The 26,590-nt window shown below is 42.9% G+C and overlaps 1 protein-coding gene across 4 annotated transcripts in view; it reads left to right on the plus strand.

The window, feature by feature from the left end:
• The window catches only part of slc12a5b (solute carrier family 12 member 5b), a 90,558-nt gene that overhangs the window by 47,655 nt on the left and 16,313 nt on the right, over positions 1 to 26,590 (plus strand). For all 4 annotated transcript variants that reach the window (XM_013132423.3, XM_020051957.2, XM_013132420.3 and 1 more), the window contains exons 2-22: positions 577 to 680; positions 958 to 1,101; positions 6,759 to 6,905; positions 9,871 to 9,925; positions 10,898 to 11,028; positions 12,147 to 12,394; positions 12,711 to 12,922; positions 13,109 to 13,276; positions 14,020 to 14,118; positions 16,443 to 16,500; positions 16,768 to 16,942; positions 17,423 to 17,541; positions 17,648 to 17,746; positions 18,122 to 18,241; positions 18,727 to 18,831; positions 19,045 to 19,213; positions 19,341 to 19,536; positions 19,648 to 19,817; positions 20,099 to 20,230; positions 20,346 to 20,453; positions 22,229 to 22,351. In XM_013132423.3, coding sequence (XP_012987877.2) covers positions 577 to 680; positions 958 to 1,101; positions 6,759 to 6,905; positions 9,871 to 9,925; positions 10,898 to 11,028; positions 12,147 to 12,394; positions 12,711 to 12,922; positions 13,109 to 13,276; positions 14,020 to 14,118; positions 16,443 to 16,500; positions 16,768 to 16,942; positions 17,423 to 17,541; positions 17,648 to 17,746; positions 18,122 to 18,241; positions 18,727 to 18,831; positions 19,045 to 19,213; positions 19,341 to 19,536; positions 19,648 to 19,817; positions 20,099 to 20,230; positions 20,346 to 20,453; positions 22,229 to 22,351 — 2,882 coding nt within the window. The remainder of the gene's footprint in view (positions 1 to 576; positions 681 to 957; positions 1,102 to 6,758; positions 6,906 to 9,870; positions 9,926 to 10,897; positions 11,029 to 12,146; positions 12,395 to 12,710; positions 12,923 to 13,108; positions 13,277 to 14,019; positions 14,119 to 16,442; positions 16,501 to 16,767; positions 16,943 to 17,422; positions 17,542 to 17,647; positions 17,747 to 18,121; positions 18,242 to 18,726; positions 18,832 to 19,044; positions 19,214 to 19,340; positions 19,537 to 19,647; positions 19,818 to 20,098; positions 20,231 to 20,345; positions 20,454 to 22,228; positions 22,352 to 26,590) is intronic.

The raw sequence follows: 26,590 nt of genomic DNA on the forward strand, positions 1-26,590 counted from the left end.
TTTGTGTGTGTAAGAGTGCATTCGAGCATCATAGAGGCTCCTGGCCTTCATTTGTGCTGCTTAGAAGATTCTCTATATTTCCCTACAGGGAAATAACACCTGGTTCGTTAATATTAGCTTTTTTATGAGCTTCTCTGTTTTCTATGATAAATAGTTGCTAACATGATAAAGACACACAATTTGGAATATCAGTTCCATTTGTCATTACCAACACGAATCTTCTCCATGCAGAACCTGCGTACAGCCATCTAAATTGCATGCCTGGCTCCATGTGAGCTAACATAATTAAATCCTGAAGGATGGATAATATCTCAGGGCTAGTGTCATTTTTTTTGCAGACATCACTAATATTCATCTGAATCCAACCATTTCAGTCCTCTTGTTGAAACAACCAGTCTGTGGTTTAAAAAGTCTGTTAACAAAGCCCTCTTTCAGTGTGACCAATGCCTGTAAATATTTATATTAGAAGAAAAAGGAATGCGTAATGTTTTACTCCTATTTGAATCAACTTGTGTGTGTGCGTGCGCGTGTGTGTGTGTTTCTCTGTTAACTCTTGATGTGCTGTCTTTGCTGCAGGTGATGGGAACCCCAAGGAGAGCAGCCCCTTCATTAACAGCAGCAGTGCCAGCGACGTAGAGAAGAGCCAGCAGTATGATGGCAAAAACATGGCCCTGTTTGAGGTCTGTAACCCAAGGTCTCCCTCGCGTGCTCAGCTAATAATTACATTAGAATTACCTTGTTACTTTGTTCCATTCATTTCGATGAAACAAGCACTTACTCGCATACCATCTGGCACCAAGTGGGAAGAATTCTTTGAAAGAAATACTGGCTTAATCAAAGTTCCTCGGTTTGTCGATAGCTGCACAGCAGACAGTAAAATGAAATATCACCTCCATGTTCCTTAGTAAATCTCAGTCCTTTGGTAAACATGTGTCCTCCTGTCCCTTTGCCCCGCAGGAGGAGATGGACAACAGCCCCATGGTGTCCTCCATACTAAGCAGTCTGGCCAACTACTCCAACCTGCCGCAGGGCAGCAAAGAGCATGAGGAAGCAGAGAACGAGGAGGGGGCGGCACCATCCAAAAAGAAACCTGCCGTCAAGGTACATATAATCTACGCCGAAGTCCCCTGGACAGACACATCCGCCAGGGTTTGACTCAATCCGAGGCGGGAAAGAGTGTCCCTCCCGAACCTTCGTCTTCCGACTTGCCAGCTCCGACCCGATTAAGAATGGATGGTGGGGGGATTATTGATGACGCTGTCAGACATGTTTAGACCTTAACGGGGACTTTATTGATCGCCGTGCACGCCGACCTTTTCCTTTCCAGCCGTTACACAGCAGTCGGGTAATTTATCTGGCCTGAGCAGGGCCACATTAGGCCCGTTATCTGGCGTGTGTGCAGTGGAGCCTGACCCCCATACAACCAACCACTCTCCAGACCTGTCTTGCACCCTGGCCAGGTTATTGTATCGTTTCACTCCACTCCTTGTCATAAAGAAAACAAGTCCTCATCTTATTTTGACGTCTCCTTCAAGAGGACAAAGCAGGCCTCTGAGATCATTCGAAACGGGTGGTGGATATGAATTTCAGCGGTTGGGGGGATGTCTTAGGTTGAGGAGTAGCATCACAACAGCTTTGCTCTGCTCAACAAGGACAGGGTTTAGCTTCTACTCCTATGGGTGCAAGGCATGTTTGTACCCACAACGCCCCCCCCCCCATGTCAAATATACAGGCAGATAATATCAATATTAATTCTCAGAACAATTAGAGGCAGTTGCATCTACCATGACAATCAGAAGCTTGCTACAACAAGTTGTACCTACAAGGCCTCACTGCTGTTGTATCTGGTTCCTCATTGTCCCCCCTTCTCTCATGAAGCTGCAATGCTGCTATTACTGCTGACCTTGTAGCGTTGGGTCTATCAGTCTTCTCATGCTGCTGACCTTGTAGCGATGGGTGTATCAGTCTTCTCATGCTACTGACATTGTAGCGTTGGGTCTATCAGTCTTCTCATGCTGCTGACCTTGTAGCGTTGGGTCTATCAGTCTTCTCATGCTACTGACGTTGTAGCGTTGGATCTATCAGTCTTCTCATGCTGCTGACCTTGTAGCATTGGGTCTATCAGACTTCTCATGCTGCTGACCTTGTAGCGTTAGGTCTATCAGTCTTCTCATGCTGCTGACCTTATAGCGTTGGGTCTATCAGTCTTCTCATGCTACTGACATTGTAGCGTTGGGTCAATCAGTCTTCTCATGCTGCTGACATTGTAGGGTTGGGTCAATCAGTCTTCTCATGCTGCTGACATTGTAGCATTGGGTCTATCAGTCTTCTCATGCTGCTGACATTGTAGCGTTGGGTCTATCAGTCTTCTCATCCTGCTGACATTGTAGCGTTGGGGCTATCAGTCTTCTCATGCTACTGACATTGTAGAGTTAGGTCTATCAGTCTTTTCATCCTGCTGACATTGTAGCGTTGGGTCTATCAGTCTTCTCATGCTGCTGACCTTGTAGCGTTGGGTCTATCAGTCTTCTCATCCTGCTGACATTGTAGCGTTGGGTCTATCAGTCTTCTCATGCTGCTGACCTTGTAGAGTTGGGTCTATCAGTCTTCTCATGCTGCTGACCTTGTAGCATTGGGTCTATCAGACTTCTCATGCTGCTGACCTTGTAGCGTTAGGTCTATCAGTCTTCTCATGCTGCTGACCTTATAGAGTTGGGTCTATCAGTCTTCTCATGCTACTGACGTTGTAGCGTTGGATCTATCAGTCTTCTCATGCTGCTGACCTTGTAGCATTGGGTCTATCAGACTTCTCATGCTGCTGACCTTGTAGCGTTAGGTCTATCAGTCTTCTCATGCTGCTGACCTTATAGCGTTGGGTCTATCAGTCTTCTCATGCTACTGACATTGTAGCGTTGGGTCAATCAGTCTTCTCATGCTGCTGACATTGTAGGGTTGGGTCAATCAGTCTTCTCATGCTGCTGACATTGTAGCATTGGGTCTATCAGTCTTCTCATGCTACTGACATTGTAGCGTTGGGTCAATCAGTCTTCTCATGCTGCTGACATTGTAGGGTTGGGTCAATCAGTCTTCTCATGCTGCTGACATTGTAGCATTGGGTCTATCAGTCTTCTCATGCTGCTGACATTGTAGCGTTGGGTCTATCAGTCTTCTCATCCTGCTGACATTGTAGCGTTGGGGCTATCAGTCTTCTCATGCTACTGACATTGTAGAGTTAGGTCTATCAGTCTTTTCATCCTGCTGACATTGTAGCGTTGGGTCTATCAGTCTTCTCATGCTGCTGACCTTGTAGCGTTGGGTCTATCAGTCTTCTCATCCTGCTGACATTGTAGCGTTGGGTCTATCAGTCTTCTCATGCTGCTGACCTTGTAGAGTTGGGTCTATCAGTCTTCTCATGCTACTGACATTGTAGCGTTGGGTCTATCAGTCTTCTCATGCTGCTGACTTTGTAGAGTTGGGTCTATCAGTCTTCTCATGCTACTGACATTGTAGCGTTGGGTCTATCAGTCTTCTAATGCTGCTTCTGTTCAACCATGTTACTAAAGATGTTTATCAAGGGCACGTATCACATTACTGTAAGTTGTATCATTTAGTGTGTTTCTTTCCTCTTCTGAGTGGCAGACATATCTATCTTCCTTTTATATGTTTTGTTACTTTAGCTAGCCATCTTCCAATTCTCAGGGGCCGTATTCACAAAATATTTTATCTTACCTCTAGGAGGACTCCTAAACAGCACTAAAAGTTCATAGTTAACAGTTCCCTCTTAAAACCTATTCACAAAGCTGCTAAGACCAACTTTTTCTAGGGACTTTTTCTTAGTCTTAAGCTTAAAGAAAGGGCAGGGTTGACCCCACTGCTTTGGATGATGTCATTTTCTACTCCTAACTTTTGATGGTGCAATTATGTGCCCCACCACCAACTACACTTGGTGGTCAAGCTGTGGCCGTGAAGTCGGCTTTGTTTCTTTGTAGTTGGTGAACATCATGAGTAAACTGAATAATTTGTTGCACGATATGGGGTCTGGGGAGGACAATTATTGTTTGATGTAATGTTCTACTGACTGAGATATATGTTCGTCTGTGCTGCATAGCTGCATTTTCCTTGTGGCCAAGTAGCGTAGAGTTGTCACAACCTTGATGTTCGATGTTTTTAGGTTGTTTCTGTTTGATGAAGTGACTGCATCCCTGACTAGCTCTACTATGATTGCAATACCCTTGTGATTAAGGCGATACCTTGTTAAAAGCTCAGTATCATTAAATGTTTCTAAAACGTTGACCTGATTACGAGGTGGATTGCCAGCAGCAGCCCTTTTAGGATTGTTTGTGACTTAGTGACTTAGGAGTCTTCTTGATTTACCCCTACATTTTCCCAGATTTAGCGACTGGTTTGTGAAATGCTTTGTGAAATATTCTCAGACCAAAAATGCAGGAGTCCTAGAGTTAGGGCTGACACGCCCATATTTTTAAGAGTTAATCCTAAATATGCAAATTAGGAGCTACTTTTACTTTTAAGATGTTTTGTGAACACGGCCCCTGATCTTTTGCTAAAGAACCGCTGAGACCTGATTTTACGCCCCCACGGTCACAGATTGGTCGAGTTAAGAAGGCCCTATGAAATGATAAAACATACGCAGATGTCTTTCACTTTAGTGCCAAAATAAGTATTCAGTTAAATTAATTATAGCAAATCAACAAGAAACTTATTTTTTTTGTTTCTCAACCATAAGACAAGCATTCTTGTGGGCCCCTCTGATTGAGTCCCATTGTACCCAATAAAGCCCTGCCTCTGCAACTCACATAATGTGCTTTGATTTGGCCATTTCACGTCCTGTGTTCTCTACGGCAGTGGGAGGTTTTTGGCATTGTAGCATTTGGGTTTCACCCTAGAATTTATTTCAAGTAATTCATTGCGAATTATTGTTGTCAGTTGTGTAGTCTGGGACTAAAACGTGAACTCCCTAAAACCATGATAGAGGAACTTTGTTCTACAGTGAAAGAAACAGAAAACATGGAGCCATTCACTAAATGCTGAGTAATTGCTCCATTGTGTGGCAATCTCCCTATTGTAATAAAGTCACCTGAAGGACCTGTCATCCAAGGGCAAAACCTGAGCCAGAAGGCCTGTCAAGAATGGCCTTGCAGTCCTTCCTTGCTACCCTGCTGAATGCTCAGGGCTAGAACAACCCTCTCTCTATGTCCAGATTTTAATTTCCTGCTCATGTCTCATCTCCTCCCTGGAGGCCACAGAATTTAAACAAGGAGCTTCAAAGCACTTAATTGAAGTGTCAGGGAGACATGCTAACAGGACACATGATTGCTTGTTTCTATGGCTATTATTAGACCCCAGTGACGTTGCTGCTGGATGTGAAAAAAACTGGAATTAGAACTGATGTCTTATCCTGGAATTAGTTTCATTTAAAAGTAATTAATGTAGTCAAAGAAATGGTAAATCATACACTAACACAATGTGATATTCAGGTGACAGTATTTGCTACCAGAGGGCCGGAATGTAAGGTTAAACACTCTGGAAGATGGCAGACAGGTCTGTTCCAGAGGGAGATCCAATCCCGTAAAACTCAATTGTTACAAGTCACATCTAATCAAGGATGGAGTTTCAAAAGTTTACTCTTGGCTGACATTGTGTGGATAATTACATTTTCCCCTCCGTGCATAGCTAGACAAGGCAGGTCCACGTGAAGAAATTAATGAGAGGTTGGTTCTCCCTGGCAACAGGACAACTGTGCGAGTCATTAGCTAAATGAGCTGGTATAGACAGAGGACATTTGGTTTGGGTAGCCTCAGCCAACATACCAGTGCCACCCCCTCCTGCACCAACACAAGTGTGAAACTTTGTTTCTACTAAGAAACGATTATATATTGCAGATCTGGATTGTTTTTCTGAGACACAGAGGAATGCACGCAGCCCTAATTTCACCTTAATCGCCTCCAAAGTAAAACAGCTTTCCATAATAGACAACCACAAACGTATCGCCATCGCTAAATAATGAGAAAAACTGAGGATAAAGAGTTATCTCTCTACTGCCATTCAAATAGGTTAATGAGGGACATGATGTCCACGTTTTTGCAGAACAAAGAGCTTGTCATTCTCTCTTCATGTGATTACAGGGTCTTTGTGGTGGGGTGGAGAAGGTGCGATGAGTTTCTTGTGTGTCTGGACTGTATTCATCAAACTCAGAATTTTGGCAACAGAAGGATACGTTTTGTTTCCACTAACAATGTTGGTACACTACTGTACTTCTTAAAAGTTTGTAATGCAACAGCACACTTTAAAGACATTGATGAAGCTCATGAGTGGCGTGACGGTCTAAGTAATTAATTGCAGCCAGATTCCTGGTCACGGCAAACAGATGATGCCCGGCGTTGTAACAGAGAGCGACACGATAGTGTTTCAGCACTGCCGAAGGGTAGACTGGTGGAGGTCCTGTCACATCACGCTCCAGCTAATTCTTGTGGTAAACTCAGCGATCGTGAGCCCAATCATGGTTGTTGGCCGGAAAATGCATTCACCTCTGGCACACCTGTGTGGTAAAAAAAAACTCTTGGTTGAGTGCAGTGTGATAAGGTGCGTAATGGCTCCAGCTGTAGAGCTGTGGGCACAAGGCAAGGCCATAATCGCAAATTGGAAGGGGAGAAAAATGGGGCAAAATATAATATCCTTGGACACATACACACACACACCTGGGGTTCAATTACCAGTAGTGAATTGTGTTTGTTCTCCAGGCCCCATCACTGGGCACACTGATGGGGGTGTACCTGCCCTGCATCCAGAATATCTTTGGTGTGATCCTGTTTCTACGGATGACCTGGATGGTGGGCATCGGAGGGGTCTTTGGCTCCTTCTTCATCGTCTTCATGTGCTGCTCCACGGTGAGTCGCAGCACTGCACCACATCCTCACACACTCTTCCTCCTGATTTTCTCCCTCCTTTTCTTTTCCTTCATCTTCCCTGTTTTAGATTGCCGTATCTTTTCCCCCTCTACCTGTGTTTGCACTTCTATCTGCTATATTGCCACCGTTGCCCTTTTTCTCCCACTCGCATCCATGTCAGAATATGCACGGTGATAGCTAGAGAAGAAAGAGAATCCAGTTCACAGCTCATATGAGGATATAGTCAATTCAACTTCCTTTTGAATTCTGTTTGATGTCCAAAGCTCACCCAGTTGAGTAAATCCTAGATTAATCCTATTTTGACCTGAGGTAGCCCTAAAAGCTTTACAGAATGCATCCACTACTCAATCGTTCACTTGCAGACATAGCTAGTATCTTACAGTGTTGTATGCTCAAGTACAGTATATATTCTATCATACAACAGTTCACAGTAATTTTATCCTTCTCTAATGAAAATAATTCTAACTCAGAAGAATGCCATATTGCATTTACAACGTTCTTCCTTTTGATGAACTCATCAGGCTTTGCTCCACAAGGAACTTAAAGCTAGACATAGGTTTTCCAACCCCTTACCACCACCACAAGCCTATTCCAAAATGCTGGTTAACAGCCCCTTAACCTTATCCTGTCACTGATCCAGTGACAAAATGAAGGCTTGCTAGCACTCTAAGCATCTATCAGCTCAATCACTGCCAGTTGTCAGCAGCAGTAACTGACCCTAACGGTAGATCAAAGACACGTCAGATCCCAACAGCTCTGATTTAGCAGTGAGTTACGATGGACCAGCTACCTGGGGCAGTACACAGAAGTGGCTAGGACCTCTGTTCCGGTGCGTCCCCGGGAGAGGAAAGAGTTGTGTGTTATCTCACTAATGGACTACTTGGGCCTTGGAGCAGCAGTGTCCCCTTTGTTCTGCAGTCTGCCCACATTCACGTGGAGACCTTTCAGATGTGTTAGATACAAAAGACAGTGGGGGGTTTCACAGGAAAGGAATGGAAAATGGTGCCCGAGATGTTTCAGGATCCCAACCTGGCGCTGATTTCCTACTTGATGTGTTTCCTGTCTTCTTTGGCTTTGTACATGGGGATTAGTTCACATTGCTGTCAAATACACCTACAAACGTATTCACATATGACCTGTCTTCACTCGATGAAGGGTAAGTTGATCTCAGATCTGTGCTGAATGACAACTTCTTCCAGGAGCATGATTCCCAGTAGTGAAGCCCCAATATCCCTGGCAAGCAGTATCAGATAACATTAAACCAATTTGGGACTTATCTGTGCTCTTCAGAGAGCAGGGTCACTTTATTACCACTTGATTAGTAGTCACTTAGCAGCACTGGACACGCATACATACAGAGTATCAGGCCCCATGTGTGGAAACACAGAGTATCAGGCCCCCGTGTGTGGAAAGACAGAGTGTCAGGCTCCCATGTGGAAACAGAGTATCAGGCCCCCCTGTGTGGAAACACAGTATCAGGCCCCCATGAGTGGAAACAGAGTATCAAGCCCCCATGTCTGGAAACAGAGTATCAGGCCCCCATATTTGGAAACAGAGTATCAGGCCCCCATGTGTGGAAACAGAGTATCAGGCCCCCATATTTGGAAACAGAGTATCAGGCACCCATGTGTGGAAACACAGCATCAGGCACGCCAGTGTGTAGAAACACACAGAACATCAGGCACGTCTGTGTGTGGAAACAGAGTATCAGGCGCCCATGTGTGGAAACAGAGTATCAGGCGCCCATGTGTGGAAACAGAGTATCAGGCGCCCATGTGTGGAAACAGAGTATCAGGCGCCCATGTGTGGAAACACAGAGCATTAGGCACCCGTGTGTAGAAACACAAACGGAGGATGTATTGATTCAGGTCAATCATCGTTCTCTCACTCTCTATTTGGTTTCTTTATCTCACTGTGACTCTCCCCCTCTGTCCTAAGATTTAGACTTCCTGTTTCCTCTTTTCCAGATATAGTGTTCTTTTCTATCTAACCATCTCTAATTTCATGTACAGCACACTATCTCTCTCTGGCTCACTACCCATCTCTCAGAAACACCATCCCTAAATCGCTCCCTCCTTTATTTTCACTCTTCGCTCACCCTCTCCCAGATACGGCACAACTTTATCTCTCCTGTCCCTTTCATTTACTGTAACTATTCCTCTCTCATGGGCACCTGTCTTTCCCTCTCATTCTCTATCTCTCACACAACCATTATTACTGACTTTCACCATTCCATTTCCACCAACTCTATCCTCTCACGCTGTTTCAGTTCCTTATATTCTCTCTCCACTCATCACTGCCCCTCTCACCCCCCCTCTTGCCCTCTCCCTTCCCATCTCTTCCACCACTTTTACCCCCATTGCCATACTGCCTTGTGGTTTTGTGAAACGTCCTACATCACTGAGCTTTAGTGAAGTCTGCTTGCAAAGATGTATTCCCTATTAAACTTTTATTATGCCTCTCCTCTGGGACACAAAGCTTTCTGTGAGACAAAGGACGAACAAGTTTTTCGAACCACGGATCCAAAGTCAGTTAAATTTGTTTACCTGTTGAATGGCTAATGTTATTTGGACCTACATTGGCTGATCCTAGATCTGTGGCCCAGACAAAGTTTTTCCAGCCCAAGTCTGCAGAATCTTCTCGCCTTGGAGATTATAGATCATGTCAGTATTTATGCGTGGATGTTTTAGATGGAGGTGTCAGTTGAGTTTTTTCGTACGCCATCTTGACCGACCATCGGCAGGGTGAACTGAAGGAACTGTTTTGAACTGTCGTCACATCTGAAGTTCATATGGGAGTTCACATTTAAATAGGGCATAAGGATGGAGTATCATCAACAATGTAGCATTAAACATTGAGTCAGCGCTCTGCAGCTAATGGCCAATTAGGTAACTGTTTGGTAACTGTTCCATTTAAGTGTTCTCCCCTCTCTTTCTCAATTCAGACAATGCTGACAGCTATCTCTATGAGTGCCATCGCAACAAATGGTGTGGTGCCAGGTGAGTATATCACGGGTTGTTCCTTGGCGGGTGTGGAAGGCCTGGGAATCGAGGGTTAATCCTGTTTGTTCTTTTCAATCAATTAGGTTTTCTTGTCTTCCGCTGTTGCTAATGCTAGTGTGAATACATCAGAACAAGTGCCAAAACATCAGAAACATTTCCAAAATGAGAAGAATTTTAGTTTTTTTTTAACCTAAACACCTGCCCAGTACAGAACCTTTATGTGTGATGTTCTGGGGTCATATAAAGGTTATTGTCTTAATCTTCCCAATTCAACATTCATTCTGAATACAGGTTGTGGGTGGATTAGAGATTCCAAATGGTGGATATTCCTACTTTAGCTGGATTCCAGTAGCATTTACGCTTCACTTTGCAAACCAACAAAATGTGACTTGAAATATATGAGTTTCAGGCTTCTGTATAATTTATAGCATTGTCTTACAGAATGTAATTTTAATGACAACACATTTTAGAATGTAACTTATTTATGTACAACCACACAGGACAGAAAAAGAAAAAATGCGACAATCATGTCTCTGTCACTACCAGATTCAGTCATGCGTGGTACTGGTAACTCAAATTCACTAGAAATTAGGATTAAACCCCTACAGCAGCCCATTCTGTGTAGAGTTTTTGCATGGTTCTTTAAATAACAGTTCTATTTATGGCTCTTCAGAAAACCGAAAATGATTCCCATTGGCATTACTTTGAAGATTTGGTTCCAACCTTCTATTTCTGAGTGTGTCTCAGAAACATTCTTGTTAGAAGCAAATGTTGTGTGTCTATCGAGTGTCATGATATTACAAACATTTCTAAACCTTGTTGGTTCCAAGTTTATATTTGTGAGTATTTTTCTCGTTAGAAACTTAAGCCTTAGAAACAAATATTCTGTGTCCAACTAAATTCATAATAATGAGAAAGGTCTGTGGTCGGGAACACTTTTGACGACAATGTTTGTGTTGTGTGTCTCAGCCGGGGGTTCATACTACATGATCTCCCGTTCCCTTGGGCCCGAGTTCGGTGGAGCGGTCGGAATCTGCTTCTATCTGGGGACTACCTTTGCGGGTGCCATGTACATCTTGGGTGCCATTGAATTACTGCTGGTAAAGATACAGGCGATTGTTTTTATCTGTTCTGTACCCTTTAGTGCATTTTTGTTTCCGAGACCTTGTAAAACGTGTGTTCACATTATACCTGTTTTATTTGTGGTGAGATTGTGGCGCAAGAGATGATGTTGATGAAAGTTACCGATCCACAGCTATGGAAAAAATTAAGAGACCACTGCACCTTTTTCTTTTCTTTTCAAAAAAGTTGAAAAGGAAGGTTTTGAGTGAGGAACAGAAGGGTTAAAATTAAGAGACCACTGCAAATTGAATGCTTCTGTTCCTCACTCAAAACCTCTCTTTTCGACTTTTTTTAGAAAGGAAAGAAAAAGGTGCAGTGGTCTTTTAATTTCTTCCGGAGCTGTATTTTGCGTAGGTAGGTAGATATCTTTTGATTGCAGACACATATACATGTCCTTAATGACATACCAGCAAACAAAGAATGGTATGAGGGTGAATGGGAATTCATGACATGTTAATTGATAATAAAAATATTCATTCAACAATATGTGCATTAGAGTCATAATAAACAAATAATGAATAACTTGTATCCAATTTCAGGGATAAAGTCCAAGGTAATGTCTGAGATAATAAATGAGGTAATGTAGAAGGTAAAGTCCACGATAATGTCAAAGATAATATCGAAGATAATCTCTGAGATAGTCCTGTAAATGACAGATAAAGTCTGAGGTAATATCTGACTAAAAGTTCAAGGTAATGCGTAAAATAATGCCTAAGATAATGTCAGAGGTAATGCCTGTGATAATGTCTGAGGAAAAAGTCCAAGGTAATGTCTGAGGTAATGCCATAAATAATGTTTGAACTGTTCCCACACACTTGCAGATTTTCGCTTTTTTTTTTTAAGGCAAGCGTAAAGAGGCTGTGTCTCTACATGTAAGCTAGGTGAGAAGAGAGAGGGTATAGCATTTCCATTGATGAACAGAAGCTGGACTGAAATCGGAAATCTGCAGTTTATAATGCACTTTTTTACACACCCCCAATCATTTCTGTGTGAAAGGAATACTTTGAAACACTTTGCTCCACAATTACAGCAGATATATTATGGGCAATTTCAAATTACACATATGCCCCTTTAAATCTATCTACCCCTTCTACAGGTTTATATCCTGCCCCAGGCAGCCATTTTCAAAATGGAAGGTCTGGAAGGCGCTGAAATGGAGGCAGCGATGCTGAACAACATGCGGGTTTATGGCACCATTGTGCTCAGTTTCATGGCCACAGTGGTGTTTGTGGGGGTCAAGTACGTCAACAAGCTGGCTCTGGTCTTCCTGGCCTGCGTAATCCTGTCCATCTTGGCTGTCTATGCTGGGGTTATAAAGACAGCCATTGAACCCCCTGTTTTCCCGTAAGTTTGACCTGATTGAGCCTTACTCTCTTCATGTGTTGGTGTCCTTCATATGATCTTCTATTCCCATCCTTAACCGATTAAGGATTCCAGCTGTAAGTGTCAAAGCTTAAAGGGAAAAAAACGTGTCAGATTTTTTGGCTTCTTCAGCAATGAGCCCCAATTGACCAGTGGATTCTCATTTGTTCATTCAATGTTTATTACTTCATTCACTCAATCAAGCCGTGAGCCTTGCACATTTATGTCAATTTCTCGAATGCCTACTCTGAATAAACAAGAGGTGTCAGGTTGAGTCTCGTCTGTGTTCCCCCTGCAGAGTGTGTATCCTGGGGAACCGCACTCTGATCTCCAAGGGATTTGATGTGTGTGCCAAGGTCATTGAGCAGGACAACGGCACCATCACCACCAAGCTGTGGAGGATTTTCTGCGACTCAGAGTTCCTCAACGCCACCTGCGATGAATACTTTGCCAACAACAATGTTTCAGAGATCCAGGGTATCCCGGGGGTAACCAGCGGCATTCTGGCTGGTAAGAGAACATATCAAAATCAAAAGTATGCTCTGCTAGAGGGATGAACTAATACTTCACACCATGTATGTACAGTTAATGGTTGGATGTGTGCCTAACATGCATAATGTGTCTCCCTTTCACTCTCTTGTTTCTCTCTCTTGGTTTCTCTCTCCGTCTTTCTTGCTCTCTTTCTGTTTCCCACAGAGAACCTGTTTGGTTACTACCTGGAGAAGGGAGATTTCTTGGAGAAGAGGGGGCTCTCTGCTGTTCAGGACCAGGAGGTTCCCATCACCAACTCCAACCGATATGTCTTGGCTGACATCACCAGCTTTTTTACCCTGCTAGTGGGGATCTACTTCCCCTCTGTCACTGGTGAGTCACTTTTTGGGTCCCAGGTAATTCACTGGGTCAAGGGTAAGGGGTCAGTGCTGGGTACAGACCAGTACAAAGTAGGCCTGCGGGTTAATTTATTTAAATGTAAGCATTTTACCCTAAAAAGCACCACTTCTATAATTAACACTTTGCTTAAGAAAGGGCACCAGACCCCAGTAAACCAGGAGAAAATGCGCATAAAGATTTCTCACATGAGAAACATTCCTGTTGTTATATTTATTTCTTGGTGACGTGTTATGAGGCATGAGTCTCCCAGTCCCAAATGCAAAGGGCAGGAGAAATATATTCCAGATCTCATGAATCTACAGAGTTCTATTTGGGAAATGAGAGTGAGTGGAATTTCTGCCAAAGACCACGTCAGCAGAAATTCCGGGGAGTACATGAGTCATGTGTCATCCTCCAGGCATAATGGCTGAATAAAATGTCCATTATGTAAAAGACTTCAGTTTTTCTCTGTGACATGAAGTATTATTACAAGAATTATTAACAATATGTTACAGAATTTTGTTTAAGCCTCTTATCATCAAAATACTGTTCGTTTTTTGTTGGGTCTTCACTTTCTCTGCTAAAAATGTGTACCATTTTGTGTCAGAAAGCACCTGATAACACAGTATAATACAAGAAAAAAATATTGTAACGTGTAAAACAGAGGCTTTTACAAATCAGGTGTGAAAGAGGTGAAGTGATCCTGTTGAATATGTGCGTCTCCCTTTTCCTCCCAGGCATCATGGCCGGCTCCAACCGCTCTGGGGACCTGCGCAATGCCCAGAGGTCCATTCCCATAGGCACCATAGCTGCCATCACCACTACTTCCACCGTGTGTATCCTTTACAGTACTATCTGCCCCTGCCTTAATAGAGCAGAGTATTTTTCTAGTTACTCTCTTTAGGCTAAGTAGTTGGGACAAAAAAGTTGGGACACTGTGTAAAATGTAAATAATAACAGAATGCAATGATGCGTAATTTATTTAAACCCTATATTCAATAGAAAATAGTACAAAGACAACATATTAAATGTTGAAACTGAGAAATGTCATTGTTTTTGGAAAAAAATTATAGACTCAGTTTCTTACTGAGTGAGTGAGTGAGTGATCAACTGACACTTGTTAAATAGTGTAGTGGTTAGAGACGCAGACTTTCAAACAAGAGGGTCTTTGTTCGAATCTCAACATAGTCAAAACTAATTATGCATTAGGATTTGTTCTGGGTAGACAAAAACTTTCCTGGCTACAACCTTCAGTAGCTATGTCATAAACAAATGAAAGAAAAACAAATGTTGTTGTGCCATGAAATTAAATACATTTGGCAGTCATCTTCAGTCTCTCTAGCAATTGCTAAATTCTTATGACTATTCCAATTAGTAAGTAGATACTAGTAGGCCTATTACTGGCTAATAAGTTGTTAAAACGGCCAGTGGCAAAAGCCATAGAGTTCATATTTGTGGTGGATGTAACAATCTTAAGAAACGTTAGTCAGTTTAACACAATGCTCAATGGTGTCTAGCGAAATATTCAAACTTGGTGTGATGTTAATGCATGACAAAATGATCTAATGGCGAGAAGCTATAACAACGCTGTGTAGCGTAGTGGTTAAAGATACAGCCTTTCACACAGGAGACTTGGGTTTGAGCCCAGTGAGGGCAACAACCTTCGTTACTTCTAATTGCAGGCTGGCTGAACTAGGCTTGCCTGTGTTAGAAATCGTCTGTTTCATATAGTGGTTGAAATAATTATCGCAAACCTGTTTGTCAAGGGAGAGAGTAATTCAATTATTTATGGCAGCATTAGATAGTCTTGTTCATGAGGTTAAAGGCCTAGTCTTCCTTACACAACCTCAATCTCTTCTCACTGTAATGTTGGTTACAAGCTGATATATACATTGAAGGGTGTGTCTACTTAGCAAAGATCAGGTTTTCCAAACTGTCAATGTAAACATTCCTGTGGTTATCAGAGCGCAACCTACAGAGACAATCTAAACAGAGAGGTTTCTGTTGTTCTCATTATCTAGGCACATTCACTTCCAATGAAACATATTGTAATTGTTTATGCTCAGATTCCACACCTGGTTCCTTTTTCTGGTTTTTGCATTAGTTTATATTAAGCAATATACACTCACCTAAAGGATTATTAGGAACACCTGTTCAATTTCTCATTAATGCAATTATGTAATCAACCAATCACATGGCAGTTGCTTCAATGCATTTAGGGGTGCGGTCCTGGTCAAGACGATCTCCTGAACTCCAAACTGAATGTCAGAATGGGAAAGAAAGGTGATTTAAGCAATTTTGAGCGTGGCATGGTTGTTGGTGCCAGACGGGCCGGTCTGAGTATTTCACAATCTGTTCAGTTACTGAGATTTTCACGCACAACTATTTCTAGGGTTTACAAAGAATGGTGTGAAAAGGGAAAAACATCCAGTATGCGGCAGTCCTGTGGGCGAAAATGCCTTGTTGATGCCGGAGGTCAGGGGAGAATGGGCCAACTGATTCAAGCTGATAGAAGAGCAACTTTGAGTGAAATAACCACTCGTTACAACCGAGGTATGCAGCAAAGCATTTGTGAAGCCACAACACGCACAACCTTGAGGCGGATGGGCTACAACAGCAGAAGACCCCACCGGATACCACTCATCTCCACTACAAATGGGAAAAATATACTACAATTTGCACGAGCTCACCAAAATTGGACAGTTGAAGACTGGAAGAATGTTGCCTGGTCTGATGAGTCTCGATTTCTGTTGAGACATTCAGATGGTAGAGTCAGAATTTGGCGTAAACAGAATAAGAACATGGATCCATCATGCCTTGTTACCACTGTGCAGGCTGGTGGTGGTGGTGTAATGGTGTGGGGATGTTTTCTTGGCACACTTTAGGCCCCTTAGTGCCAATTGGGCATCGTTTAAATGCTTCGTGCCCTGGATGTGCATCCCACAAATCTCCATCAACTGCAAGATGCTATCCTATAAATATGGGCCAACATTTCTAAAGAATGCTTTCAGCACCTTGTTGAATCAATGCCACGTAGAATTAAGGCAGTTCTGAAGGCGAAAGGGGGTCAAACACAGTATTAGTATGGTGTTCCTAGTAATCCTTTAGGTGAGTGTAGGTCCAGTATGGTGTGTGGGAATTCTTTAACTACGGTTCTCAGACATGTCTGCTGTGGTCCTGTTTGGGGCCTGTATCGAAGGGGTAGTGTTGAGAGACAAGTGAGTCATTTCTGTTTCACTCCATCCACTGGCTTCAACCTAATTACTACTAGCTTTGCTGCTTCGTGAGTCGTGCCCATTTCAAAGTAAATGCTCTCCCACTAATTACCTTTGGAATAAGATACAACACACAGAATAAAAATATGACAGAGAAGACTCAAAAATTGCAAACAAAATTGGATAAAAACAAGTGTGTACAGAGACGTGGTGCATAATGAGTGGTGGACATGGCAAAATAGGCTCGGAAATGTGTCTCTCTAACCTCAGGTTCGGCGAAGGGGTGAACGGTAACCTAGTAATTGGTACGTTGGCTTGGCCATCCCCATGGGTCATCGTGATTGGCTCCTTCTTCTCCACCTGTGGGGCAGGACTTCAGAGTTTGACTGGAGCACCGCGTCTGCTGCAGGCTATTTCTCGTGACAGTGTCATACCTTTCCTTAAAGTAAGCAAAATGACGAGTGCACATAAAACACTTTGGCACACATACTTAGCAAATATACTTCTTGAAGCTGTCCACCTACTGACACAGTTGATATTTAGGTTGTGAAGACACTGAACAACATCGCTGTTACATTAGTTCCTCAAAGTAACGTAGGCCCACTCTTCTAAGGTATCTCTCCAGTGGGTAAAAGCTAGCAGTGATTACTGATGCGTGGCTGTACTGTAGTTTAGAATCAGGTTGGCTTCCCGTGACGGGGGCTGTCTTGCCCCTCCGATGATTAAACGGGGAATAGTGGCCCAGGCTGAACCGCAGACCTGTCTGCAATGTGTGGGACGATGATGATTAATCATCCAGGACCAGTGAGGCCTGAATGAGAGGAAGAGACTCTTGCAGTCTCCGCGGCGATACACAGCAATGTGCTGCGATTCAGGCTGAGGTAAATGCGCCCCTGCTGTATCTTACTTGTGGTGTTTTCTGTAGGTGTTCGGGCAAGGCAAGGCCAATGGGGAGCCTACGTGGGCCCTGCTCCTCACAGCCAGCATCTGCGAGATCGGCATCATCATTGCCTCTCTGGACGCTGTCGCCCCCATCCTCTCTATGTAAGACTGACCACACATCTAATGTGAAAACCGCTCCGCCGCAGACTTGTTGTGTAAGTTGGTCACATCTCGGTGGCAAGTTCACGTCTTCTCTCCCTCTGGGTAGGTTCTTCCTGATGTGCTACATGTTCGTCAACCTGGCCTGTGCCCTGCAGACACTACTGAGAACGCCCAACTGGAGGCCTCGCTTCAAGTTCTACCACTGGTGAGATGGACACCCGCACGCGGAAGATATGGATGTTAGCACTCGTATCACTGCCGAAGGGTGTCATTTAGCCGCTATTCTGAGGTGTTAAACCGTCTACTATAGTGTTTGTGTCTGGCACGGGATTGTTGGCCAGACCAGGTAGGTTTGTGTTAGCAAGCTGTTATTTACCTGAAATGTCTGCCAGTTTCACTGTGGGAATCTTGAGCCTGCCTTAGCCTATATTTATCTTCTGTTGGCACTAAAACAACATCAGCAGACAGTAAGACAGGATATCCTGTATCCAATATGTGGCCATTATTATGATTGGGGAGTGGTGTTACAATAGAAATAATAAGCACCATGGTTTTAACTTCCTGTCCCTCTCTCCCATAGGGCTCTCTCCTTTCTGGGCATGAGCTTGTGTCTTTCGCTCATGTTCATCTGTTCCTGGTACTATGCCATCGTTGCCATGGTGATCGCTACCTGCATCTACAAATACATTGAGTTTGCTGGGTGAGTGAGCTTCCAACCCTCAGAGAATAACCTTGGACCGCAAAGTATAAAAAGAATCGCAACTGAGAAATAATACAACTCTTGAAACAGTGGGTTTTCACAAAGCCAAGACCCGTGAATCATTAAGCTAATTCTCTAGGAAAATAAGTAATAGTTTTCCATTTTCTTTGCAATGTATCCTGATTCTCTTGGCAGAGTGTTATCAAGTTATATTAACTCGCTGGAATTGATCTACTGCCTGCTATTAGGGAAAAAATGATGGAATTGATGTTCCAGAACTATTCTTCACAGACCCGAGTTACAAAATCTTCTAATGAAATATAAATGGAACTTCCGATTTTCTTAAACAATGGTTAAACCCTTGCTGGGATCATATTCATTAGTTGCATTCACAGACTATTACACCCACAAGTATGACTGAACATTTCAGTTAATACCATAGATGCTTGATTGAATCTACGTCTGTGCTCGGTGGTGTGTGATAGGGCTGAGAAGGAGTGGGGAGATGGGATACGTGGCATCTCGCTCAGCGCAGCTCGTTACGCCCTCATGAGGCTTGAGGAAGGACCACCTCACACCAAGAACTGGAGGTCAGTGATTCGTAGAGAGGATAAATGCCTTGTGCTCACATCTATAAAATACACAACCTTAAGTCATGACCTGTACCATGCTGACCCATATTCAAGGTTCTGAAACAAATTGTATCAAGCCGTGTCTATGCCAGGTTTTCTTCCGGTTTCTAGCTTTAGCTGCTCTCTCTGTAAGTTTGAATGTGACTGAATGTTGATTTTCCCACTGATCAGGCCTCAGATCCTGGTCCTGTTGAGTATGGATGCAGAACAGAATGTGGAGCAGCCCCGTCTGCTGTCCCTGACCAATCAGCTGAAAGCAGGAAAAGGCCTAACCATCGTTGGCACCTCAGTGGTGGGCACATTCCTCAACAACCATGCAGAGGCCCAGAAAGCAGAGCAGGTCTGTAATGTCTGGCAAACTCTCTCTCTCACACACACACACACATAAAGTACACACACACACTCACACACTGACAAACAGAATCCTAACGTGTAGCCCCCCGGTCTCTCCCCACTGTGCGCTCCAGTCTCTCAGGAAGCTGATGGAGACAGAAAAGGTCAAAGGTTTCTCTCAGGTGGTGATCTCCTCCAACCTGAGGGACGGAACCTCCCACCTGATCCAGGTCGGGGGCCTGGGTGGCTTGAAGCACAACACGGTGCTGGTCAGCTGGCCACGCACCTGGAAACAGCCCGAGGACAACCTACGCTTCCGGAACTTCATCGGTGAGTTACAGAGACGGTCACAGACATTTTTCGATTTAGCTAAGTATGAAGCATCAAGCAGGTTTCTTGATTTCATCCCTAAGTGTTAGCTCTTGTTTGACCCCTTTATAGAGGTGGTTAGGGAGACGACTGCCGCCAATATGGCCCTGCTAGTCCCTAAGAACATTGCAGCTTACCCGTCCAACGGTGAACGCTTCACTGAAGGCCACATTGACGTGTGGTGGATTGTCCATGACGGAGGCATGCTGATGCTGCTCCCCTTCCTTCTGCGCCAGCACAAGGTGGGAAACAGCAACCCTGTGAAGGATAACACGTTTCAGTGTTTGTTACTAGATAACCGACTGTAGACATCCTTGTGTTGAGAAAGTGTAGATGTACAGATTATTGATGAACAAGCTACAAGGGTCTTCTTTTTCAACAGGTGTGGAGGAATGCAGATTACCTCATTACAAGTTAGAGATGAGCACGTTACAATGGCCTTTACCACAGGTTTTGAGGAGATGCAGATTCCAGTAATACAGGTTACAGATGAGCAGGTTACCATTGTCTTTTGTACTAACAGGTATGGAGGAAGTGCAAGATGCGCATCTTCACTGTAGCCCAGATGGACGACAACAGCATCCAGATGAAAAAAGACTTGATCACCTTTCTGTATCACCTGCGTATCGATGCCGAGGTTGAGGTGGTGGAAATGGTGAGGGACAGAAATCAGATAAAGAACGTATTCACAAGTATTTGCTCAGAGCAGTAATCAGTACAATAAAATATAGTGCCTTGATGCGTTTTTTTAAATATATGTCCATTTCTAGCACGACAGTGACATCTCAGCCTATACCTATGAGAAGACTCTGGTGATGGAACAACGCTCACAGATCCTGAAACAAATGCACCTCACCAAAAACGAAATGGAGAGAGAGGTAAGCCCTAGCGGATCCCATTTCTAATGCAGAACTCATGCAAAGATAACTAACTATGGTTGTGTATGTCACATTCTGAATAAGGATAGTTCACTTCAGCTTTTTTGACTGCAATATATCTAATTGCTTACAGTTACTGTAAACACTGTAGACATATTCTAACACTTGCAGTTCAAAGTGTTAGAAAAAGTGTTAGAAACCGTTCATACAGTGTTGAAATAATGATTGCGTACCCAGTCGTCAAGGGAGAGAGTAATTCAATTATTTGTTTCAGCATTAGAGTCTATTGTTCATGATATTACAGACTTGATCTTACAAACTCGATCTCAAAGAAACTTCTGGTCGTCTCTACTTTATAGACATCACTATCCAGAATAAACAACACAGTACTGTAAGCCCATTGATTACTGTTGCGCTTTGACTGAACGTGACTTCCTGTGTAAAGATAATTGTATGTTCTGTTGTAATCTAAACATAACAAACATACATTCATACAATTTTACAAAAGTGACTAAAGAAGTGTTGATTGACAAAGTATAAGCAAAGCCTTTCAAGTTATTAATTATCTGTCCACAATTTTTATGTATTTTAACTATTTGATTATTTTGATGTTAACTAATGACTTTAGATTGCTTTGCCATTAAGAGGCATAAATGGATCTGAAGGGATCTATTATAGACATTTGGTGTGTCATCGTAGTAGTCTTCTCTGACTTATGGTCAGTTTCACCAGAGTGGAACAAAAAATATGTTCAAATTAAAAGGTAGTTTTGAATTTAAGGCAATCAATTCAGAAAGTATGCTGACATTAATTAAAACATATTCCAAATAAACAAAATAGTTTAAATTATTTCTGAAGCGAGTGGCATGATTCCCAACCCTGGATTGAACAAACTTTTAATTTGAAGCATGCATGTGCTTTATGTGACAGAGACACTGGGGAGAGGTAGAAATACTTTTAGTTGAAACATCAGTGGGCCTGAATGGAACTGTTACAGCAAAATACAGTATATATGTGTACTGGATGTTGAGGCTAAGACCACTGGACCAATCAAGGCCACAACTTGTACAACTTTTCAATGCTGAATTGAATGTCACTGACAAAACGGAAAGGTGACAATATATTATTTATTGCATTCTTGCTGAATTTCAAGTAATCCTGGAAGTAATCATCTAGTGTCTGTAGTTGGATTACATCTACATTATTATATACAGACATTGTCATCCTTTAACCAACTATGCTTTCATATCGTTTGTAAGGTTGTGAATAATCATCAGCAACAAATGCATTGTTCAAAAGAATGCTCTTATGGTTTCTCCAACACCTTTATTACCACTTAAGTCGACTGAAAAAATGCCCTCATAGAAAATCTGAAAATGTTTCCCTTACTGCTTCCTTTAAACAAATTGCTGTTTGTGAATCAAGCCATTATCACTTGCTCAATTTGAAATGCCAGCAACAGGGAGGGCAAGGCAGCAGGGCAATGATTATAATTACTGAGCTAGTAATAAAAATGATATCTCTGGCTTTGCTCTTGCCTGCTTTGATGTCTCATTAATCAAGAAAACACATTGTACGACCTCAACGTTTATGGAAATCTACGATCAAGTGCGAAGATTTACATAACAGAATGTGGGATCTTACAATGACCTTCCTGTTTTTCCACAAACTTCGCATTACTCAAAAACAGTGTATTATTTAAAGTGTTCGCACAGTGTTTTACAGTGTGATCTTTTGTGCTCTGTTAAAACCCCTTGTTGCTTTGACCACCACAGATCCAGAGCATCACTGATTCATCCCGTGGGTCTATCCGGCGCAATAACCCATCTAACCTGTGTTCTCAGAAGAGCACTGACGAGCCTGCTGGAGTCAGTGTGGAGGAGAAACCAGAGGAGGAGGTACAGTAGTGTTCTCTTTCTGTACCTGTCTAATCAACCTGAGCATCCCACTTGGTCCATTCCGCTGGGTTCTACTATCATTCTGCTTGTTTCTACTTTAATTCTGTTGGATTCTACTGTGCTATCCTCTTTCTCACCTAGAAAACAGAATTACCTAATCCTTTTAAAATAAAGGTAAGATATGACACAGCACATAGAAGTGACATACAATAGCAATGTAAAACAGAACTACAATACCTAATTATACATAAAACAGGTTTGGGAGGCAATCAGAGCAAGCCAGAGGTCAAAACATTTTACAGCACCCAATTTCATTAATTACTGTAGATTTTATCAGCTTTTTTCTATGTTTTTTTAATGTAAATTATCTTGCTTTGACATTGCCCTTTGGTGTCTAGAATTGTAAGGGATCTGAAAAAGTAAAACAAAAACTAATGGTGGTCTCAAAAGAAGAGCCAGGACTTATTGCATGTTCTACTGTAGTTGGAAACATCCCAGAGTCTCAAAGGACATCCAAAGTCCTGGAGCAGAAAGGGAACCCATTTCATGACCACACATGAAATGGGAATAACAGACAGTGGAAGTGTTGATATCGATGTACATTGAAATAAGTTAGCCAACACTCTTATCCAGGGTACCTTACAGTAGTATTGACATTAATTTACATTCATTTTCTTAGTTACAGGATAAGGATAGTTGCTGACTTTCAAGTGAGGAAAAGTGTTTACAGAGATCAACACAAACTCGTCTCTTGGGGACTATCAAATGTTCTGGCTTTCTCAGAATGTTGGCTCAGATAATCTGTCTCAAACGCGGAGGTTTTCCTTTGGATTCATACTAGGATTCATGTGAGGACAATCTGCAATGCTCCGTCATCTGATCAATATCTCTGCATAAACAATTGGAGCTGTTTGAGTTGGTAAAAATCTAACTCACAAGATACAATTCTCACTGTTGCCCCTCAGGGACTGTGTTACAGTACAATGCAACCTCAAATGGGATAGGTTCAATCCACCGACATCTTTTCAGCACCAATCAGGCACACTCAATTTCTCTTGAACTGTTTAGGCACCCATCTTATTCAACCACATGTCTTTGAACAAAGCAAATAATTTATATATCATTTATCAATCACCTACTACAATTTTAGCCATTACTGTAGTATTGCGTTTGTCCACAATGGTATCTTTGTTAAACACCCTTTTATTTGTATCAAATTTCGTTATTTAACTCCAATAAGAGCTGGCCTATTTATGCAAACTGGCAGCTATACACTGGCTCAGAATTGAACTTAACACATCTGTTCACAATGCCTAGTCTTACTCTAAATACTCTTTCCTTAAAGTTCTTAACGAACATGACCTAATCAAGTCAGCCTTAAATCCCACTAAAGCCCCCTGGTGAATAGTCAGACCTAGTCTTCCGTAAACACCTGGTCCGGCACAAATCATTGGCCTTTAAAAGTCACTGTGATAGGCAGCTCTTCAGGGAAGAAAGGAATCAGTGCACTCAAGCAGTTAGGAAAGCAAAGGCAGGATTGCACAAACATCAATTTGCAATTTGTGACTTTGATCCTAAGAAGGGGACATTCTGGGACATTAAAATACATGGAAAATAAAAAAGAATCATCTCTGCCACGTACAGTACTCCAATACGAGTATGTCTACTGACAAAGCTATAATTGTTGAGAGCTTCAACAATCACAAGCTCTTGCACCCTGTTGAGTTCTTAAAGGTTCAAGTGTTTCTTTTTCCTTCAGCACAGGCGTGAAAGAAGTTGCTTAAACTAGACCTTACAAATCCCCTGGGGACGATGACTGGGCTACCTCTCTTTACAAACATCTGTAATCCCACAGGATTGGAAAGCTGCTGCCATCATTCCTCTTCTCAAGGAGGGTGGATAAGCTTGACCCTGATCTCAATCCTGCCCTGCCTGTGTAAAGTGTTTATGCCTGGTCCACTGCTAATCCACCGTCCCACTGTGTTCTCCCTGATGTTCAGCCAAGTTAGAACCTGGCCATGAGTGGATCTCAAGGTGCTAAATGACACCTACATTTTTCAAAAAGCAGTTTTTTGCTGCTGTTTATTGATTTGACTAAATACTTTTAATCTGTCAACCATCCCATATTTGTCAATTGATGACCCTGTTCTCTGAATAAATTTATTTGGACCTTGCTACTGGTGATCCCTTAATCTATCAGCTATCCCGTCACTGAATACTGTTTTGTCCACAGTACAATCATCCTGAATGGGTCAGAGTATGTCAACACTAATGTGTTTGTATATGGCTTGACTACTCATACTCATTCTATAGTAGTATAAAACACATTCAGTCTAAATTTAGACATGTTTTTTTGTTCTGAAAACTACACGCTGTCAAATATACCCTTTGTCACAGAAAGAACACAGGGAACAGACACAGCAGTATGTGTTAGGGCCCTGGAAGTCAAAACTTAAATGCCAAACCCACTGAGAAGACAAGGCTGCTCAGTCTTGGCCTTCTAACTTGAGGCGGGAGGTATTGCCGCAGGCAGTCATGGAATCGGCAGCCTCAGCACTCCTCTTCCTCTATTTCTGGTGTACCTGGGATTTAGAAGAAGCATCACAACATAGGCTTGTCACGACTCCTGGGACTCAGGACAGAGGTAGGATCCAGAAGCAGATACAGACACCGGGGTAAAAGCACAATGATGATGATTATTGTAGTAGTCTGAGATGATAGTGGAGATACGCAAGAAGTACGTAGGCGGGTATGAATGTATTGTTGGAGGGTGGATAGTGGGTAGCATTGGTACGAAGTCCGGGAGGCAAGAATGGTCAGAAGGTCAGGCAGGATTCGATCAACAGAGCGGGGAGTCAGTCCAGGCGAAGTTCGATAACGGGAAAGCAGGAAGGTGGTTGGGAGGGAGGTACAGGACGGGTCTCTGAACAAGGGTCTGGAAACGAACAGGGGGAAAAACACGGTGAGCAGAAGATAACAAAAATAGGATACTCGGGAAATAGGATAGCTTGCTTAATTAGGTAGAGAACACTGTAATAATTACGTGGCTGTACAATAATCCGGCAGGGACTGAAAGCAGAACTCTCCTATTTATAGGGAGAGTGGCAATCAGCCCCCCAGGTGTGTAGACTGGTGCAGGTGCTCAGGATCAGTGGTGATTATGGGTGCCTTCGTGGAGTTCTGGGAACAAGGAGACTGGTACTTGGGGAGATGTAATGACAGACACAGCTCAGGAGGGCTGAGTCCTGACAAGGCTGGCTTCAAAATCTCACTTCTCCTTTTTTTCTGCCCTGTTCTGTGCCTTTGGGGCACATTTTGCATGCCCTGATAGGACAGGAGTGGTTGCTGGTGTGCTTTTTCAGGGTTTGCCCAGTCACATCACACCTTGTGTATTATGGCAACATAATACAGTGGGGAGAACAAGTATTTGATACACTGCCGATTTTGTAGGTTTTCCCACTTCCCAGTCTGTAATTTTTATCATAGGTACTCTTCAACTCTGAGTGACGGAATCTAAAACAAAAATCCAGAAAATCACATTGTATGATTTTTAAGTAATTAATTTGCATTTTATTTCATGACATAAGTATTTGATCAGAAAAGCAGAACTTAATATTTGGTACAGAAACCTGTGTTTGCAATTACAGAGATCATACGTTTCCTGTAGTTCTTGACCAGGTTTGCACACACTGCAGCAGGGATTTTGGCCCACTCCTCCATACAGACTTTCTCCAGATATTTCAGGTTTAGGGGCTGTCGCTGGGCAATACGGACTTTCAACTCCCTCCAAAGATTTCCTATTGGGTTCAGGTATGGAGACTGGCTAGGCCACTCCAGGACCTTGAAATGCTTCTTACGGAGCCACTCCTTGGTTGCCCTGGCTGTGTGTTTCGGGTCGTTCGGATCATGCTGGAAGACCCAGCCACGACCCATCTTCAATGCTCTTACTGAGGGAAGGAGGTTGCCAAGATCTCGCAATACATGGCCCCATCCATCCTATCACTCAATACGGTGCAGTCGTCCTGTCCCCTTTGCAGAAAAGCATCCCCAAAGAATGATGTTTCCACCTCCATGCTTTACGGTTGGGATGGTGTTCTTGGGGTTGTACTCATCCTTCTTCCTCCTCCAAACACGGCAAGTGGAGTTTAGACCAAAAAGCTCTATTTTTGTCTCATTAGACCACATAACCTTCTCCCATTCCTCCTCTGGATCATCCAGATGGTCACTGGCAAACTTCAG

Source organism: Esox lucius, chromosome 12 (genome assembly GCF_011004845.1).
Source record: "Esox lucius isolate fEsoLuc1 chromosome 12, fEsoLuc1.pri, whole genome shotgun sequence".
In the NCBI taxonomy this organism is placed as follows: Eukaryota; Metazoa; Chordata; class Actinopteri; order Esociformes; family Esocidae; genus Esox; species Esox lucius.